Source organism: Antedon bifida, chromosome 7, assembly GCF_963402885.1.
Source record: "Antedon bifida chromosome 7, ecAntBifi1.1, whole genome shotgun sequence".
Classification (NCBI taxonomy): Eukaryota; Metazoa; Echinodermata; class Crinoidea; order Comatulida; family Antedonidae; genus Antedon; species Antedon bifida.
In genome coordinates this window covers 1,226,275-1,247,264 of record NC_136232.1, presented here as the reverse complement: position 1 = coordinate 1,247,264, position 20,990 = coordinate 1,226,275, and the positions used below count along the sequence as shown (strand labels likewise).

The 20,990-nt window shown below is 33.9% G+C and overlaps 3 protein-coding genes across 5 annotated transcripts; 1 reads left to right on the top strand and 2 right to left on the bottom strand.

Annotated features, from left to right (window-relative positions):
* Positions 1 to 2,458: 2,458 nt before the first annotated feature.
* On the top strand, positions 2,459 to 8,660 carry LOC144848094 (organic cation transporter protein-like). 3 transcript variants are annotated; one of them, XM_078704779.1, is made up of 11 exons: positions 2,459 to 2,550; positions 3,798 to 4,181; positions 4,296 to 4,442; positions 4,854 to 4,965; positions 5,399 to 5,567; positions 5,697 to 5,835; positions 5,948 to 6,039; positions 6,145 to 6,356; positions 6,896 to 7,004; positions 7,573 to 7,806; positions 8,583 to 8,660. In XM_078704779.1, the coding sequence occupies exons 2-11, from the start codon at positions 3,801 to 3,803 to the stop codon at positions 8,641 to 8,643; spliced, it is 1,656 nt and encodes a 551-aa protein (XP_078560905.1). In that variant the 5' UTR covers positions 2,459 to 2,550; positions 3,798 to 3,800; the 3' UTR covers positions 8,644 to 8,660. The 3 variants fall into 3 exon arrangements, with proteins under 3 accessions (XP_078560905.1, XP_078560904.1, XP_078560902.1); XM_078704778.1 differs by having other exon boundaries at positions 4,854 to 5,025; positions 7,573 to 7,803; XM_078704776.1 differs by having other exon boundaries at positions 4,854 to 5,025.
* Positions 8,661 to 9,472: 812 nt separating this feature from the next.
* LOC144848358 (ras-related protein Rap-2b-like) lies at positions 9,473 to 15,805 on the bottom strand. Its single transcript, XM_078705077.1, has 6 exons — positions 15,784 to 15,805; positions 12,999 to 13,219; positions 11,839 to 11,895; positions 11,307 to 11,380; positions 10,506 to 10,802; positions 9,473 to 10,052 (listed from the first exon to the last, which is right to left on the bottom strand). The coding sequence occupies exons 2-6, from the start codon at positions 13,150 to 13,152 to the stop codon at positions 9,921 to 9,923; spliced, it is 714 nt and encodes a 237-aa protein (XP_078561203.1). The 5' UTR covers positions 13,153 to 13,219; positions 15,784 to 15,805; the 3' UTR covers positions 9,473 to 9,920.
* A 2,266-nt stretch (positions 15,806 to 18,071) lies between these two features.
* LOC144848614 (nuclear transport factor 2-like) lies at positions 18,072 to 20,957 on the bottom strand. The gene is made up of 4 exons (XM_078705430.1): positions 20,798 to 20,957; positions 19,270 to 19,341; positions 18,693 to 18,791; positions 18,072 to 18,493 (listed from the first exon to the last, which is right to left on the bottom strand). Exons 1-4 carry the CDS (start codon positions 20,882 to 20,884, stop codon positions 18,401 to 18,403), a joined length of 351 nt encoding a protein of 116 aa, XP_078561556.1. The 5' UTR covers positions 20,885 to 20,957; the 3' UTR covers positions 18,072 to 18,400.
* Between the last annotated feature and the right edge of the window lie 33 nt (positions 20,958 to 20,990).

Here is a 20,990-nt window from a genome sequence, read left to right as displayed (position 1 = left end):
ATTGACAAAACTTAGCAAAAAGACATCCTTAATAAAATAGTAAGTACAGTCTTCTTGGTGGCTTATGACAAAAGGAAGAGATACGAAGAAAGTGTTAAAATATTGACAAAACTTAGCAAAAAGACATCCTTAATAAAATAGTAAGTACAGTCTTCTTGGTGGCTTATGACAAAAGGAAGAGATACGAAGAAAGTGTTACAATATTGACAAAACTTAGCAAAAAGACATCCTCATCAGAAGACTGTCTTAGAACTATGGAAGATTTTAAAACGGTTAGTAAAATCATGGATTATTCATAGTAAAATTCAGGTATTAGTTTTCCCTCTGGTTAGTGTAAACGCACGTCGAATTCCGTGTCTTCATTACCCGTTCATGTTTACATCATACAGATCAGATTTAGTGTTTGCTTATGCCTAATATAATTACAAACTTTATATTTCATCTTATTTTACATGTAAATGTTACAATTTTACTTTATTGTGTCGTGCTTGAAATGAAATTAAAAAAAAACTGAAATCTGAATACTAAATAATATCTGAACTGTTATTTTTTTTTATTGTTTAATGAAATAACATTTGTATTGGATTAAAATGGCTGTGTTAAAAGCGGCGTTTGAATGCGAGGCCCTAGCTAGAAAGACTAGGCCTGCTGTATAAGAGCCAAGCGATTCAGAAGGGCCTCGCGCCACGAGATAGGGGAGGGAGAGAGATATACTGCCGGTCGTTGTCGTCTTCGTGCAAGGATGCGTAACCAATAAAAGGGATACGAGTATTTATGATTTTACACTCTAGCAAACACAAGATAATCGTCGTCCTCAAATGGAAAAAACAAACTAACTTAAGTGGTAATTGTAAAATCATCGGCCTTGAAGCTTTTATTTCACTTCATGAAAGGGACAACTAAAAACTGTCAATAGAATTCGTCAAGATCCCGATCACTCTCTAAATAAATTGTTTAAGCTTAGCCAAACTGGTAGACTGATCACTCTGAATCAAAACACGTTGCCGACAATCTTTAGTTTATAATTCTATTCATGTATTTAATAGCAAGTTTGTTAGATCCCTGTATTTTCTTTTTTTTTTTCTTCTTTTCTTTATATACTTGTATATTGTATGTATATCAATGTAAATCAACCAACCAAATTTAATTTGTACCTTGTTGTAAAAATGACAATAAATACTATCGTATCGTAATGGTCACAGAATTTATTTACCAGGGAAGAGTATTATCTGGTATTTACCATAAGTCATTATTATTGCAGGGCTATATCTAACACATATTATAAATGGGAACTTACTAGGTAGTTGTTAAACTTGAGTAAAAATTGCCATGCATGCTATAGTAATAAATAATATGTAGTTTTTAAATTGAAAAGGTAATACCTAGTATATTTCTTTTATTGTTGGCATTTTAAGAGGCTGGTGAATACGTTGACCCTATGTAAACAACTGTGGTACGTAGAACAATCATCCATTATGTTCCTGTTGGCAGTACTTGTATGGATATCGGAGGTTGTTACAATACATATAAAATACCCCTACGTAACCCAATCGTATATGCTATTGAGTCGATAGATTGATTTAATAGAGGTCTGTCAAAAGTCATAATTTTGTTTCTGGTTTTGTAATTGGCCTTTATTATTATCGGCCCGCTCAGTTATCGTAAATAAGTCCATTATTATAGAGATAGTCACTATCTCTAAATACAATGCAATTAGTTTTCTAAAAAAACACCGGATTATAAGTTCGGTGGTTTGAATGGTTGAAAACACATGATTTTACATTCCATATCAGATAAAAGACCTTTAAGTTAATGGTCCGCGAGTTTCCCATAAATTGCAGCCAATAGAAGTTAGCCTAGTTTATGCAGAACGAAGTTTAACATTAGCAAACTTTATTCGTCTTCGTCCTATTCGACGAGTTGCAGGGGGTCACCAGCGCATGGTGGTGAGGTCTACTCCACTTTTGTGGATTATCACACATTATTGCAATGATTAAGCAAATAATCGTTGATGTCTGATGTCTCGTGCCAAAAAAACAACGAGTTTTCTAGCATTGTGCGTGATGGTAAGTGTCTTGATCCCGAGACACCTGTTCATGATTTTATGTACCTGATGATGTGATACTACAATAATATGCATCACTGATGTTTATACTATAAGCCTACACACATTTATATTCATAAACATCAATACCAGCACAGTTAAACAGCCTAAACAAGAAACGTAAATGTTTGTTTAAAATGCATCTGACTAATCTATCTGGTAAATCATTGACTATACATTGGAACTAAAATAATTGTTTTTAACAATAAACCAAATAAAATCAATGGATAATGTCAGAATACGTTGTCTAATTGCCCGTACAATACTTTCCTGTAACTAATTACAATAAGAGTAGAACTACTTTTATTAAGTGACAATTAATAATACAAATGCCATTAAGCTATAATGGTTTGTCCTTCTTTCAACTTTGTAATGGTTGGATACACACCTGTCCGACAAATATTTTACTTGACTTGTAGCAATTTCACTTAACTTTAACAGCAGAGGTAAGATGTAGCAAAATAAATATTGTCTTCGGAACCAATTGATGTTTCTGTAAATCGGTTTTGCTACCTTACCTAATCATGAAAATATAGTGGTTGAAGTTTAGCTGGCCTGGGAGGATTTAGCCATACTGCGGCAGACCAACACGGCATCATGTATTGCTTGCTTGTTAGTTGTGTACCTTTTGAGATGAAGACGAGAAGGGTTAACCTAACTGGAAAGTTAAATTTCTATGCATGTGACAATTATGTGTGTACATCAATGTATATAAATGACCGTCTGGCGAGTTTATTCGGATGGGTGTGGCTAGTAGTAGGAACATTGTAACGGGCCGAAAAAATCTATTAGCCTTAATGTTAATCCCACGAAATATGTGTCGCAATTTTGTTTGGAGTAGGTCCGAATGAATGACCATTGTCATACAAATTTAGTGGTGGAGGTCGCCTTTCAGACACCCATTTTAAAAAAAACAGCCGAAAGTAAACCCTTTAAAATTGGTGGGAAAATTGTCATGAATGGCCATGGCACATTTTAAGTGGTGGGTACAACCCCTCCCCCCCACCCACCATGCTAATCTTGTAAAAGATAAATAAATAAATCATTTGCTAGGCTAGGTGATGAGTTATGGCCGGGGTTGTACCAACGTGTATATATAATGTGTACAGTATCATAGGCAAATTCTGTGATACAGTATCACATATTATGTGTGCTCTCTGCAAACATGTCCTGATCCGGAAAAATTTGAGCAACTCGGCTCGGAACTGTGGCATGGAAATTGTGTAAATGAAAGGGTTTGCAATGAAATTTACAGATACCAAATCTAGTCCAATAAACCAAATGTGATTTTGAAATTCAGAGCTACTGAATGCACCGGCTATGATTGACATTTTCGTTTTACCAATTCGTGAATTATTCTGCTATATACAATTATCATATTGTTGATAACGCAAACAGAAATGATAGTACAAATAATGTTGCCGCAATTGAATACACAAACCATGACTCTTTTTCTATCCCACACAGTGTACATACGTTGTGTTATGATATATTAATTTAACAACTAAAATCTGTGGATTTATTAATATACCGATAGTCCAAGCAGATATCATCATTGTTATTGTTTGCTTGATTGTGTAATTGTCTCTGAAATATATGTGAAACATACTGTAGACCATAGGCCATAAACCTATCCAAACCATATAAGGTTACTATCGCTGATTGTTATTGATATTTGTAAATTATTTTGTAGATCATGGAAAAATTCGACGATATTCTCGTAAACCACGTAGGTGAATTTGGAAGAATTCAGAAGTTACACTTTTTCTTGGTGTGCCTTACAGCCATTCCCTGCGCTTTTCATAGCTTCGCCAACACGTTTATAAGTGGTTCACCCAAACATCACTGCCAATTTGAAGGGGCACTGAAGTACGAAGACGACGCCATTGAATGTGCAATCCCATGGGACAGCGACCAAGATGAATGGTCTAAATGTAAGGAATATGAACAATACAACATCACTAGCTTAAACAGTAATAGTGATTTTAACTGCACATCTGAATCGGATGAAGAGACCGAGTGTCGTTCAGGATGGCTCTACGATCGTGCTATTTATGGAGAGACAGTCGTCACAGAAGTAAGTTTCATATAAGAGTCACCATTTAAAAAGTACATCTACATCTGAGTATATGATTATTGTCAAAATAGTGAATCTTGTACACATTTTTTTACAAAACGTTTTTTGATTTAGTGGAACTTGGTTTGCCATAAAAACTGGATGCGTCAACTAGGAAAATCTATCGTGCTGTTTGGAAAACTTATCGGTTCGTTAATCTTGGGACAACTCTCAGACTTGTTTGGTCGAAAGAAAATACTAATGTTTTCGTTGCTGTTACAGGTTAGTAGATAGTACAACAACTGATTTTTTGGTTGTCTCTGGAATGTACTGAGATGTGTATTTATTTATGTATACTTCATTATATTTGTGTAGCATCTTCAGTACAAAACTGTGCTCCCAGAGAGCCAAGTACAGCACACAAACAAATTACAATATACTTACACATCCATTCAGCGTTGGTGCTGTCGTGGTTCGGGAATCCTCAATATTGATTTGCTAGATTTAGACCATCAAGGTTTGGTGGGTGAAACCATAATCTCATGCAACAAACCATGCGATATGATTTTCTTACGGGAAATCTCTACACATGCATATTTAAATTTTATAAGAAATCAACCAACGGAAAACAAACTTTAGCCGATAGCTAGGAATGTATCACTTAATCCATACCGTTCTGGTTTTGTTTTCTAGGTTACATGTGGTGTTTTGTCAAGTTTTTCTAGTTCTTTTCCAGTATTCATTACGTTTCAATTCCTGCTTGGGATCGCGAGCTTAGGCGTATATCTAACTTCTTATGTTATTGGTAAGGATATACAATTGTATGTAAAGGCAAATGTACACAGACCAGCGGAAACGGTAAACGGTAAGCGTGAAACAACAAGGTCATATACATACATACATGCTGCAGACGCGTGCCCACATTTGAGTTGGTGTTTACCGACCGATCATCTGACCGACATAGTGAGCTATAGAGTAAAATATAGAATCTATGTTATTTCTTATAACCCGCATTTACGCACAACATTGAGCGGACAGGCGGTTGAGCGGAAACCGGCTCAGGATAGATACTGATTCTATGTAGGACAAGATACGCGGTTTTCCGCTTACCGTACCGTTGCCGCTCGTCTGTGTTGGTCTTTAGTTTTATTACTCAAATTTGGTTGAGTAAAATACTCTTCCAAACGATAATGTAAGTAACAACCGTTTTAAAACCATTCCAAAATATTTTATTTCAGTAACAGAGAGTGTGGGTCCATCATGGAGGACTTTTGTTGGGATTTCGATAGCATACTTCTTTACTATTGGTTACATCATATTAGCTGGTATAGCTTATGTCATTAGGGATTGGCAGAACATGGAGTTGGCGCTTTCTTTGCCCGGTGTCTTATTCTTGAGCTACTTTTGGTAAGTTCTGTCTGTCTTTTCTTTTTTAATTATGATCGCGAGAAAACAAATTTAATTGTTTTTAAATTTGAAAATATACGAAAGTAATCTGTATACTTTTAATTTTTTAATAAATAAAACAATATATAGGATAATACCAGAATCACCTCGGTGGCTTATGACAAAAGGAAGATACGAAGAAAGTATTAAAATATTGAGAAACTTTGCAAAAATAAACAAGACATCATTACCAGAAGACTGTCTTGAAACTTTGAAAGCTATTAAAACGGTTAGTGTAAAATTGATATACAAACGGCATGTATAATTTATCTTTCTGTTAGTGCAAATGCTCACATCAACTAGTTTAACTGTAGTATGCTTATGACTAATTCTCTTTGCAGAATGAACATGCAGCTAAAACTGAGAACATTAAGGCGTTATTCTGTACCTCATCAGCAATGCGATGGAAAACACTTCTCATTGGTTTTAACTGGTATGTTATAAATACTAAAGTAACAGCACTAATGAAAGAATAATGTTTAATAATAATTGTTATATTTTTTTATAATAATAATCTTGTTTTTTTCTTGTTAACTAGGCTCTCAAACTCTATGGTCTATTATGGTATTTCGTTCCATACAGACAGTTTAGGTTTAAATCCTTATCTCGCTTTCTTCATTTCTGGAGCTGTTGAGGTACCAGCGTATTTTGTGTCACAACTTATTTTGAAACGTCTGGGTAGAAAAAAAGTAATTTGCTTATTCATGAGTATAGGTGGCGCCGCTTTACTTTTAACAGCTGTAATTAAAGGTAATAATGTAATATTTGTATTACCTTACCTTAAGTGAAATAAGGACGCACAGAGGATTAGTCGTAGGCCTATAGTCTGCCTCTTCTCATAGTTTTTATGTGTGAGCCCTATGTTCGTTTAAACAATGTGATAAGGTAATGAATTGCATGTAGGCCTATTTGTGAAAAGAAAGAAGCTCTACTAAGGTATTACTCCTAGATTTACACAACTTAAAAGGATGAGCTCGTGTAAAATGGCCGGCAGAATTTGGAAAGTGAAAAAAATCAGAGAAACAAACATTTTCGAAACCATGAAATTCTTATAGTTTTAAATCATGTCACGCTATCTTCGAGTGACGATAGACCCAACCTAGAAAGCCGTTCCTGTGTGTCGAAGGCTTTCTAACCAACTAACTTTGTTGCACGATTTTAATCTTCTCAAGTTTAATAATATCCTTCTTTAAATGACCAGAAAACTACAAAATAGGACGAACTACAAAACACACGCAAGATCATAATGAAGAAGACATTATTTTACTTTGTGTGTTTCATTTCCACAGATTACAAAGTTCCTGTCCTGATATTTGCTATGATAGGCAAATTTTGTATTACTGCCTCGTTCGGCACTGCCTATCTATATTCAGCCGAACTCCACCCAACCACAGTCAGGTTTGTAAAAGTCATAAGCATATATGCTATATGTTTATCAAAATACTTCCATAGCTTTAAACAAAAATACTATAAGTCATTCTCACGAGAGTTTCCGAAATTGTTTTTCTCGTTTCAAGACCGAAGTAGTCGATTTAATGAACCAAGTCCCCTATTTTGTAGGGGACTTTGTAATAATATTAGACACTAGTATCTATATTCTAACAACGAGAACACTTCTTGAGAAATGGTGCAAAAACAGACGAGAAAATTATAAACACAACATTATTAAGAAGAATTCGCGAAGTATTTATCGTCAAAAATATTCACACGGAACACGCCCTATGTGTGTTTCCTAGAAACGTTCGGTATTAGTTCTACTAAACGGTAAGTAATGATATTAAAGTACTATTGCACGTTCAGCGTTTTGTAAATATATTTTTAAAATATTTCTGCTACGCGGTGCCATCAATTAAGAATAAATAGAACAGTCAATGTTTCAACTCATTACATATTCTCTCATAAACATTCATTATTTGTATAATATATGATATAAATTGAAAATATGCTATTTTGAAACATTATCTAGAAATATTGGTTTGGGATTTTCATCTATCTGCTCCAGAGTTGGCTCCGTGGCTGCTCCATATATCCTCCTGATTGGAGATTACACGTCTATTGTGATGCCGCTCATTCTCTTTGGAGCACAATCTCTGCTAGCGGGCATATTAGTTCTGCTTCTACCTGAGACACAAAACCAGAATTTACCAGACAATATAAAAGAGGCGGATGAATACAAGCTGACGATGTGTAAACAACTGTGGTACGTAAACATTTTACTTTTGAAAAATGTAGTTTCGGCAGCAATCATCAAAGGGGAATTTAACTTCTCCTCTATAATATAGCATCAGTGTACCTACTAACAAGGCCATATAGGCCTACCCCGCGAAATAGGCAGTTGGGAGCTTTCTATATGCGACAACCCAGGATTTTACGTCACTTTTCCGAAATAAAAGTCCTCCTCATCCACTAAATTGATTACAGTAATTCTCGACGACCGTACAACCAAAAAGGGATTGAAATACGCATGTTATTTAGATGAGATTTTTAGAATCCAAAGTCGTCTCCTAGACTCGATGAAATTTTGTCCGGCGACGACCAAACAGTTTGATAAAATTGCCAAGCCAAAACTCAAACGCATGCGCAAGATGACATTAACATGACGTTATTGTTTAGTCGTCTTTCTCTCAGTGTCCTGCTTTGTGTGGAAATAATATAGTGAACTTGTTAATAGTGGTCTAAATTCAATTGTGTATTGATTCACAACAAACCCGATTGGGGGGGGGGGGGGCGGAGTGGTGCTAATTTCCCTATACTATACACAGTGCCTTCTCAAAGTTACCAAGCTATTCCTGTCAGATACGGTATATAATTTTAAAACACACTAGTTACATTGTTTAGCGTTTTCATATGTTGGAGGGTAAAGGTAATGTTTTGAACAGGAATTAGGCATATGTTTACTGCGAATGATGCGTCATAAATGCATTATTTCTTTGTCTCTATATAAATACGAAACTTTTAATTATTATATTTTTTTAGTACTGGAAATTTCACAACCGATGATTATCGTTCAGTGGAGACTAAGGACACCAAGGTGTAGTTACATCACATCCGGGTTTCAAAAACCATTTGGTTCTTCAACACAACCGTCGTCATTGACTCAACGAATTTAGATAAGTCGCTATAAAAAGTACAGAAAATAGCCCGTTTGTAAAAAATATATTAAGTCAGGCAGAGATAAAAGGTTGTTGAACTTATATACTCGGATTTGCATTCATGAATCCCCGTGATTCTCGAACAGTAACTATTTATTTAGTTATGGTCTGTTGCATTTTTTTAAACATTTAAAATGGTGGAGTTGTATTATAAATTTCAGACCAAAGTTGTAATGTTCGGTGTTTTTTTCGATTACTATTATTAATTAATAAATGGGTTATCGTTTGTAATGGTGCAAAAAAGAGTGCTGGCGTTTTCTTTAGTTCATTTGTAAATCAAATCGTCGGTGATTATGTAGGCCTATGTACACTGTAATATGTAGACCCGATAACAAGCGTAACAGCAGGTCTTCACTATTAATGAGATATGTAGACAAAACCCGGGAACGATAGTTTAAAACAAAAGAAGCGCTGGAGTGTTTATGTTACGTCAACGCATGAATTCCTCAACATCAAACGTATGCTGTTGGTTACGTAACATCTTGACAAGACAGCCGTCAAAGCATGGCCGTCGAAGCCGCTGGTGTTTCTTTGCGCCTTTAGCAGTTTCAGGGGTGATACGTCGAACTAAGCCGCGGTTTACGTGATTGAAATGAGTTTACAGGATGAAATAGAAGTAATACAGTAACAGTATTGAACTTATTAATGTAGTAAGTAATAGCATTTTATATATTTATCCACACCACCCTTTTTACAGTATGTAGTCATGGTGGCTACTGTAATGGTATTTCATGGACTATCCAGTTCTTTTAACATATCTTTATTTAGGCCTAGTTGTGGTGACATACAGAATACATAATGATAATTCTATAATATTTTTAAACAAAACTTATGTAAAAACCCTACCACGAATCACATGGAACAATTGAACAACCTATTCTTAGGCTCTTACTTTGTAAGACTATGCCTAGGCATCACTGTATTTTCAAACACGTTATCAATATATATATATAATATATTATAATTATATCTCTTATACCTATATGTAAAATTGCTAATGTTATAAATCGACTTTATAAACTAATACTGCACTTAAACCTTCCATAATGACGCATTAATTGCGTCAAAAGATTAATTGTAACGCAAAATGTTACTGTATGAAGACTTCATGATGACGCGATATTGCATTGATTTAGAAAATGTGCATACTATGCTAAATAATTCATATTGTTGCAGTTCTCTTTCCCCTTGATCGAAAACGGTTCATTATTGCTCGAAGAGATTTAGTTCTGTTAAAAGTTGAATTAGATCCGTATGATGAAATACAACATTTATCCTCTTGATATTGCACAATCTATAAAAATAAAAAAGAAGGTTTTAGTACTACACTAATATATAGATAAATAGCATAGAATATAAATAGCATAGAAACTAGAAATGTCTGTGCCGAGCTTAGAGAATAATTGTTAATCGATTGATTGATTTGCATTCAGGAGCAAAACCAAGAGAACATAAATACCATTGAATGCCTGAATAATAATTAATCTAGAAGAGGAATGATTGTATTATAGAGAATGGTCAAATATATGGATTGTTGTGTATTGTTTCGTCCCATTCCCTCCCTCAATAATTAATTATAGTGCCAGTGTAGATTATCAAAGATTATCCAATTCACCACCAGTGCCTAAGAAAGATTTCAGGTGCAAAAATGCACTACTTGATCCTTATTTTCAGTTGAGTACTGTAATCATGAAGTAGGCCTACTCTAACTGCTATAAGTGATATGAGAACATTGTTGTTTGCTTACTTGTTTTAAAAGAGCCTGAAACGCCTTGTCTACACTATCAACACCATTTTCGGCAGATGTTTCCTGAAATATACAGTCGAGCGTATCGTATTTTGTTGTTGCTATCTCGCCCTCTATTGTTGAAACTTCTCTTAAATGTTCAAGATCAGCCTTGTTGCCGATAAGGCACTTTGGAATTCTGCTTGACATTTTCTGTGAAATACTATCGAGGATGCGGATGGCCTCAACGAAGGATGCTCTCTTTGAAATGTCATATACAACCATAATGCCGTCAATGTTTGTTGGAAGAACTTTAATCTAAAAAAATAAGGAGAAACATAGGCCTATTGTTCACTCGAAACCTAAAATGGAATAGTTCTGTACAGTAAATATCCATCAATAATGTGAATTTTATTCAAGGTCTCACAATCAACTCAGCGTTTATCATCGATTCGTGAAACAGACTATCTATGCAAGCCCGTACCAGGAGGGGTTCGAAAGGCCACCACCGGTCATGTTTATTTCCTGAAGTGTCCTTTTCAAACAGAAAAACTGCTAGTAAATTGGCCTAACTAATGACAATGTTATCGCCAATTCTCTCAGCCAACAGACACATTACTAATAGTTTTAAAATTGTGTTTTTCTTCAGTTGTTTACACTTGCACTTTTTGAGGGGAAAAAGAACCCCCTGTAAAAATCCTGGATATGGGAACTTTGGTACGGTTAAGAACAAGCTGATTCTTATTCGTGTTACAAAGGAAATTTATACAGATTGCACAGTTGCAGTTGTGGAAAAAAAATATATTATAAAAATGTACATACCGGCTTTGCAGTATCCGTGATTGCCACATGCATTTGACAATTATCAATGTCTATGTACTTTTCCACGGTGATTTCTAGGAGAAAATAAATCATTTTATATGGTAATAGTAAAATATAATAATCTATATAATTGTCTATCAATATTGTTTTTAATATACAGTTTATCATTATCATATAAGTGATTACTACTGTGAAATTTAGAAACTAAAGATTGGAAAACCTGCGAATTTACATATATAGAGGTCACTTTGCGTGTGACAGTCCATAATCGCTTTTTATTAATGCACAAAATAAATTGTGAATAAAATTATTTGGTGTGACCAAGACAGATAGGTTCCGAAACATGGGATTGTATTCATTAACTTTCCTATAAAGTGGTACCCGATTTGTGTGATCGAATTTTCTGTTGTTTCTTACAGTTTCGGAAGTACAATAATTTGTAAGCTGGCCATTATTTTCACATCATATAGACTCTTGTTGTTTTAGTAAAATGAAGTAATGGTAATATAAAGAAGTATAGAAATGTATTTACCTGCTTTCGGTGCGTATTCGGTCAAAAACCTTCGGGTTACGAATCGAACTGTCAGCGCTAAATAAACAAGATGAATTGAAATGAAATATCATACAGTAGTACATAACAAAAGTCAGTTAGTAGCCCGTGCTTATTATAGTGACAAGAAATTTTCCATTAATTTCCGCGTGTCTACAAAGTAAAAGTTTCCGTCAGTTGGTCTTGATGTTCGAGACTGATCAGGAAATTGGTTTTGGTTCCAGCGGTTTAGGCCTAAGTTACAAAGTTATTGTCTGATCCAAAATACGTAAAGCTAAAGTTATGTTTAGTGATATGATGTTTAGTTTTTTCATCAACGTCCTGCAAATGTGGTTTAAATGAGAACCAAGCTTAGTAAGAACACAAGGAAATTGTATTTGCTAGAATAGGAAAACTAATTCTAAGAACACTTGATACACTGTTTGTACTAATTGGTCAATTGTCCAATTGTATTTTTAAATAATTAGCATAATATACACAATTATGTTATAATTGTCGCCTTAACTATAACCTAATTAGTACAACCATGCTGCCATTTTAAGTACGGTACACTTGGCTAATGAGCCAATCTGTCAATCGCGTAATTATAACAGTACCAGTCAACCTTTACTAACAATAGAATATTCCGAATTGTGATTACGTCATTAGCTGATCATTTAGCAACAATGGGTCATGTGTGCTTAACTTAACTTAAACAACTTTAAGCATGATTTTCAGTTCGAAGTAAAAACCCCCAGAATTATTCCGAAATGAAACAAATTAATGGTTTTTAACATGCGTTGGTTACCGTCAACACCGAAATATATATTTATAATAAATATATTATAATAACACAGCATTCCATTTATTAGTAATACATAGCCTAGCATAGTATTGCTATGTATATTTTTTTTTTTTTTTTTTTTGCAATTACTATTAAACCATCAGAAAATGCCTACTCTATTGATCCATCCAATCCATTGGTGGCGTTACAAAAGCTTATTTTAAAAAATATCGAGTTCTATATCTTCAATATGGGCCGAAATATTAAATAGCGCGCCCTTTGTCGCTCTCTGTATTTTACCAAATATCTTTGATTTAATAGATCTAATAGTAGCTCAAACCAGGGAGTTAAGTTCAAACCATGAAATATTTAAACTTACCTGATTTTCCTACACTTGAATCGCCCACAACAAATATACGATAGGGTCTCGTTCTATGCATGATTGATTTGTACCCCCTTATCGAGCCAATTGTACGAGGTCGCTGAGGTATCGCCGGGCACAATGCTGGTGTTTGCTTTCTATTTGATCGCATTTCGTTTTTGCAGATCAACGAGCCGATTAAATCAAGATCAAGAACAGTTCATTAATCCACCAGTGGACTGGAAAAAAAAGTGTTAACCGTTTTGATATTATCTAATATAACGTACGTGAAACATGTTTATATAAAGTTAGATATGTTATCCTGTAAGGATGTATCTAATATTGAATAAATAAGACTAAACTCACATATACAGCTACATAACAAATATTAATAATTCAGAATATGCGTACTGTAGGCCTATTATTAGCAATAGCAAGAATAATAATCACTGTCTTGAGTAAAGTTCACAACAGGACAACCACATGCATTAGAACCTCAAATCAACAAAACGACGTTTTATAACAAGTCTTAAGCTCCGTCTACACTATCAAATTGTATGTGACAAAACAAATGTGATGTGCCAATATGGACATGATGATGCCATATCACTACTATATGTGGGCATATCACTACCATATTTGCGCACATCACACTTTTTGTCAAACTAGTTTGATAATGTAGATAGAGCTGAAAGAAATTGTTTTGTTGGGAGAAAAGGCCCATATATCATCAATGAACCATCGAGCCATAATGCTTCTCTTCTCACATGATATATATTTCCATGTATTTTATATGAAGCAAAAAATGAGGAATTGTATTGGCCACGATGAGTGGTAAATGACAATCTTGGATTGACACAATCTATACAATTATTACTCATGTAACGTATTAGGTCTATGTTTAGTTAAATCATCAATGAGCTTAAAATACAAATAAAATGCCAGGAAATTAAGAACAATACAAAGTAAGTTTTGGCTATTGGAAGTAAAATTGCCTAACAGATATTATGTCAACAGATTAAAAGATGTAATTGAAAAATATCATACATCATAAAAAGATTTATGTTCTGTAGTGTTCTTTTAAAACATTAATTCCTAAATGGTTTTTACCTATTTCATTGTTTTGTTTAATACAACACTTCATGACGTAACACACAATACTTTTAATGTTGATACATGTAACTCAAATCCTATTTACTTTAAAAGTCGATTAATGGAGAACACTTGGTGGAATCAAATGTTTTAATTGTTAAAGAAAAAAAAACATCCTATTATGTAACTAGCTTTGTGTTTGTTCAGCTTAATTGATTAGTACTTAAGAAGAAATACGTGTCATGTGTTTTTATCTTTGTTGTCCATCAGTTGCAGTCTTGGAAAACAATTATTTTCAGTTGTGTAAAGTTCTTATTGACCATGACGTCATTTGATTGAAAATATTATTTTCGTCGAAGGGAGTATAACTGCAATTGGTTGTATTTATTTTTCTTAATTTAGTTTTCTGTTTGGAAAAATGTAACAATGCGCGTACCTGTTGATCTTGTCATGGTGTATTCGTCTATAGGCCTACAGTACGGGCTTTTATCTATTTAATTTATTGTCTTGTAACTATTACTTTGTGGGCCTCCTATCACAAGCCCCTTGGGTTTCCCGGAGGTCGCTTTTATCTTCTTTAAATTTGTTTTACTCCTTTTTTTATGTGTATTGTTTTTTATGAGATGAATAAAGAGATTGATTTGACGGTATATTATCGTCGGATCGTTATCGTCCGTTATATCAAGGGACTAAGCATTTTACTCTTCCCTGATCCGTATAGACGGGCCTGTTGGTCACCCTGATTAATTATATTTCCGTCAGATTCATTGATCAAGCGCAATAAAATAAATACAATTTAATGTCAAGTTGTGCTACTTTTTACTTGTTCGAATATTGTGTGGGATACAACCAATTTTATCATTTTAACCTATTTGTTCTGAATGGATGTTTCGTGTTTACTATTCATATGCTATGCATTGAGTAGGCCTACCAGTAACAGTTTGTATTACTGTATTATCGGTATTAGAATTAGGCCAATTATACTATAGGCAACAAGAGCAACATACGGATTTAATTGTATTTCAATGTTTCTATATCTCTTATCATTTTCCACTTTGGTCATATGGATTTCTGAACACTTTTGTTATGTACTTGTCTTTTTACAAATGAAATGAAATCCTTGAATCTCAAGGACTATAAGGTGGTCTGAAATAGTTGTTTAGAGAGAAAGGCGGGGAACAAGTCCTAATGATGCATTAACTTCCAAACCCATGAAGTTTCCTTTCGAATAATTTTTGGAAGAATAATAATGGATGGTGCATTACAACCATCACGCACCTTCATGGTTGTTTCCTGGAAAACAGGCCTACTAGAATTAGCTTATTTTAAAGATAATGATTTTCTACAGCCCTACATTGCAGTTGATTCTACTTGTCCAATAGAAAAATACTGTAATTATATAAATATCAGAATTGTAATTTCAATATTTGTTTTTAAATACTTACGAATAATTAATTTTCCATGAACATGATATGAACCAATTTGGCTGGAGGTAAAACGAGAAAAGGCGCTTCAGCTTCCTGTAACCTCCCATTTTTTTAAAATTATTATTCGCAACTTTGTCGTTTTATACTAGATTAGCGATATAACATCATTAGTTCAATTTTATTCTGAGGTCATATAAGTCCAACATTGCGATTATACTGCGATTAATTTAGTGTTGCAAATGTTGTAGGCCTACAAAATGAGAAAAGAAAACAAGAAAACTTACCGTTTCGCTGCAAAATTGAATTGGATAACCAAAGATTGAATAGCCAGCTAAATGTACGTCTATGTAAGATGAACTCTCTTCAAACTTGTATACGTAATCGGATTATATGACCAGTAAATACGAGTTATAGGATGGGAAATACCATGCATGAAGACGTGACAACTTTCTGTGCAACGCAACAACTCAATTTGATACTTTTAATTATGGTTCAGATGGTGTTTCGTATTATAACTGTTCACCGAATTAATAATAGCACGCATATTGTTTGAGGGCATTGTTCATGTTCGGAACACCAAATTAACCCGCCATTGTGCTTGAATGCTTCATTATCCATGAAAGGGTCTTTGTACGTGTACAATAGTCAAACCCTGGGCTTTTTACTACAATTGTATTCAGATGTAATGTTATTGAAAAATAAAACAAACCGATTGGTCAGAACATTTGTAAATATCGTATTCTTTTAAAACTTGTCAAGCTATGATGCTGTACAAAAGATACTCAACCTACATTTCCGTTGTTTTAACACAATAAATTACTGGGAGTTTCTGCTTTACTCAACAGAGAATGGCCCCACCTTTCGTTCCTTCCCTTTTTAACGAAAAGTATTACTATTAGGCTTACACATTATCCTGTGTAATATCATATTAAGACAATACTTGTTTTCTATTTAGTTTCCATGCTGAAAATAGTGACAGTGACGTAACATTATACTGGCTGGAACGGCGTTCTCGGTTTAGTGAAGTACTGCATTCTATGTCATATTCTGTGACATTAGCTGAAGAAAAGAAGCCGGGAAATTTCGGAATGAAGGTGATTGTGATCTTTTTAGGGGAGGGGAGTTGTGATATAACATATATAATTTATTCATCCACATTGCTGTATGTAAGCATAGAGATATTAATATCCCTATGATGTAAGCTAGAGAAGTTACACACTATAACTCTAGGTGTTATGATACATCTCATCGATAACAAACATTTTGTGTATGGTCTATCTTTACTTTTAGAATCAGATAAGCTAAACCCCATACAGCGTACTATTTCACACAAATGCCTAATTTTTTTTCCACAACGCCGTGCCCAGGGGTTTACGTCACGGAGTTCATTTTTCTCGCGGACACCCTGCTAGCACCTCCCCTTTTTCCCATGTAAATACAATGCATTTATCCTGTACAATGTATTTATCCTGTAATTTATGTTGACTCTTTCTCATATTGAAGAGGAATTATACCTTGTTTTAAATACTTCCGTTCTTTTTTAATTACATTGTAACATAGAATTAGAAATAAATCCCATATTCAGTTGAATAGGACGTGTTAAGAGTTAAAACAATAGTGAAAGCCTACAAGTTTGCCGACAAAGTCAGGCCTATTTCTTAACCTAATCGTAATCAACACGGATTACGTAAATAAGTTATATCAATCATATGTCATCAAAATAGTTGTTTTTAGGATAGAGGATTAGATTTTAAGTAAACACAAAATGGTTGCGAATGACAAAAGTGACTTCTAAACAATGTGTTGAGATCGTGGACGGACAACTTACAACTGTAATAGTGACTGGATTTAGAGGCTAGAATATAACATAAACGATAGTTCATTTGCAGTACAGTACTCTCTAAAACATATAATAGGCCTACTGCCTAGATTGGTATAAGAACAGTACAGTACTCTCTATAACATGTAATAGGCCTACTGCCTAGATTGGTATAAGAACAGTACAGTACTCTCTAAAACATATAATAGGCCTACTGCCTAGATTGGTATAAGAAGAAGTATCTTTACTGTCTGCCAATTTGCTGTACGCTCCTCATTTTCCGTTTCAAAACTTTCTATTGACGACCTCAGTTATTACTTCTAGTTTAGATCAATGGTTCGGGATTGTTTTATGTGTTGTATTTCTTTATATTACTGTTAACACGATTATACTGTATAGAGTATTTTTTAACATTCCAAACGATGCTTTTTCATTGATAAGCCTACAGGATTGTGGCGTGTTCTATCAGCATACTCAAAGCGGATTTATTCTAGAATAGAAAACAACTTAGGCCTAATCCATTTGATTTTGCATCCGCGGCACACGTTAGTTGATACATAGCCTACGGTCCAAAGTCCAAAATCCAAAGAAAAAGGAAAGTTCATGAACACTGATGGAGTACGTATATACACATTATCATATTAACGGCACAAACAAGACGGTGTTAAAACAGTGAAAAAATCCTAATAAATAAAAAATAGAAATACTGTAGTATAAATTTAATATAACGTTAAATATTAAATTAGGCCTAAATCTAACATGTTTACAAGAAGAAAAGGTATACGTTTACAAATGTAACCATGGATTTATAAATGTTATAACTGATATTTTTATGCACATTCTGGAAACCTGGAAATTTTCTCAGATTTTATGTAATAATTATTCTATCTGGATATACCCGCATAAACCAAATTAAATATCTGTATAAATCGCAACAAGTTTGTACAAATTGTTGATATACCGTTACATTTTTAGACATGTTAGTTTATTAATTAATTTTATTACTTTTTTAGGCATGATACTGTCGTATACTGTCAGTCAACGATCAAAGGCGATTGTAAGAATCTTGGCTTCTAGAACGTTTACAATCGCAAAATTAACTCTAAAATGTTAACTTTGTCTCCATTTCGTTTCAAAAGAAACACTTCACTAAACTTCTGTGTCTTGCCATCAACCTGAAATATAAACGTTTTTGAATTAGTTTATACACTGTTATTTTAAAATAACGTTTAACTTTTAGTATATTGGCCTATATATAAGTAAAGTCAGTCAAAGACTTGGTCTTGGAATAAAATGCCTAAGGATTATGTTTATATCCGAGTGGAAATTTTTGCTCTACAGCTCACTTTGCTAATTTTTAGGCCTAAAACTCACCGTAACCTTTCCTTGAACATAGACGACTACCATATTGTCCACGGTATCGTGGGTATCCAAAGTGACGACTTCGTGTTCAAATACTTTTCCTGGAATGGCCTTTAGGTAAATAGAAAAACAAAGAAAAATAGATTTTTGATGATTTTTCTGTTATTTTGCTGGGTTGATTGATTTTCCTAAGAGTGTCCATCACTATAATAAATCCTAGCCATCTTAAGAATTTGTTTTTATGTTTGTTCTGTCTAATTTTTGTATTGTAAATTTGGAGATAAAGAAAGGGAGCAAATTGATTTATTTAAATAAATGTTAGATTATACTGTACTCCATAAAATTCACCATCAATGAGCATATGATTCGTTTTTTTTATTTTCATTCATCGAGAAGAAGTAACAATCCCGTTACTGTTGATTTTAATTTTAATTGCCTTTTGAAAATCATTCTTCTATGTTTTAATGTGGGTGTACTTTGTTTCCATTGAGTTTTACCCTTCAAGATATCGAAAGATTTATCAATTTGTTCGCAGCTGAATACTATTACTAAACCCATGCGATGACAGACACAAGCATAAAGTATATACCATTAATGTTTTCATTATGTCGTCTTTTCCACCATGAGAACCACCTTCAAACGATAGCTTTGATGTGTCAAGCTGAAAAGATAAAATAATTCGAAAGAACTTTATAAAGTGTTAATTAGGACTATTGAGAGGGGGTATATGTGATTGTCAAAGATGACAGATGTCTCTGTCAAGGATACCTGCAACTGAGGACTCTTGTAGGCATACAGTATATAATATAGCAATACCATAAACATGCTGTTCTGGTTCCCGGTGCATTTGTTATTGGTAGAACATAATTGAATACATATATTTCACGTTATGTGCATTGGGTATTGCTAGAACAATTGAATACACATATCACGTTATACCTATAGATATGAATCTGCTGACAGAGATATCATGTATTAAAAGTATTCAATACAAGTTGAAATATACTCCCTTCTAGATGACTTGCGATAGTCAGTTAGACTCTATCTAATGACAGGTGCAGACCCAGTGTGGAATTATGTAGTGGCCAGTATTAACGGTGCATATCACTTTCACTGTCAAAATTGGTCATATTCATATAGTAGCATTTTAGTTTGTAACACATGTAAACAAGATTTAAAATAAACTTACAAATAAAGTACCTTTCTGGCTTAAATCAAGGCAATCAAACAACCTTGCTTAAACAGTCATTAAACTAAAGTACTAAATATTTAAAACACAAAATTTGGACAGAAAAATTAGATTATTATTTTGATTTGATTTGATCACTTTATTTTATTATAAATAACGGTTTCCGAAAGCTCGTCTTGTCAAGAAAATTAAATTACGATTTCTATGTTTCTATTTGTGTTTTTGCGTATTCTAAGCCACGGGCACTGTACCAGCAGTGTTTTGTTTTCTTAGTACAGTACTGTATTCAGTGCTGACTGTCTTTGAATTATACATTGCTGTAGTAACTCTAGCAGGCCACTAAATGTCTCGTCCGACAGAATCCCACAGTAAGTATTTTTCAAATACTGCAATCATGGCTGTTGTAAGTAATTCGTACAGTTATCATACCTGCAAAAACTTTAAACCTTTAAGGTGAAGTGTTGCTTGTCATTGTACTGTACAGATGATAAACATGAACTTTAGTTTAATATTGTAGGCCTATTTTATTCTATTTACACACAAGACTACAACAATACAGTATGCCTATATAGGTGTTAAAAGATAACCACACCCACTAACAATTAATTATGTTAGGAAATTTACAAAATCTATGTCTACGACTAGGGTACGACTGCTAATCAAAAGAGATATTGTAGCTGCAGATTCTATATAGGAGATTGCACCAAATCATTGCTACATAGTTGCTTTCGCTGCTATTTCATGCTTTTAGTTTTGTTTTAGGCCTATATTATAGCCTATGGCTCTATTTTGCTTTTCCGGTCAAGACCACGAAGAAGGCCAGCCATCGCGCAGAAGCGGAAGCTCACTAATCTTCAATGTACAAATGAGGTGATCGAAAATATTACCCTTACATTAAGTTGTGCATAGTAATAATACAGTTACTCACAAAGTACTCCCGCAAATCTGGACGATTGTTTTCGAACTTCAAATAGTAGGAATTTACAAAAGACAAACCGTCAAAACACTTCGCCATTTTGAATTTAAGTGACCGTAACACTTCACAGTAGACCTAAAAAAACTGATCCAATAACAAAATGGACACGATGCGGTGATCATAAAAAAATGCTAAATATATAATA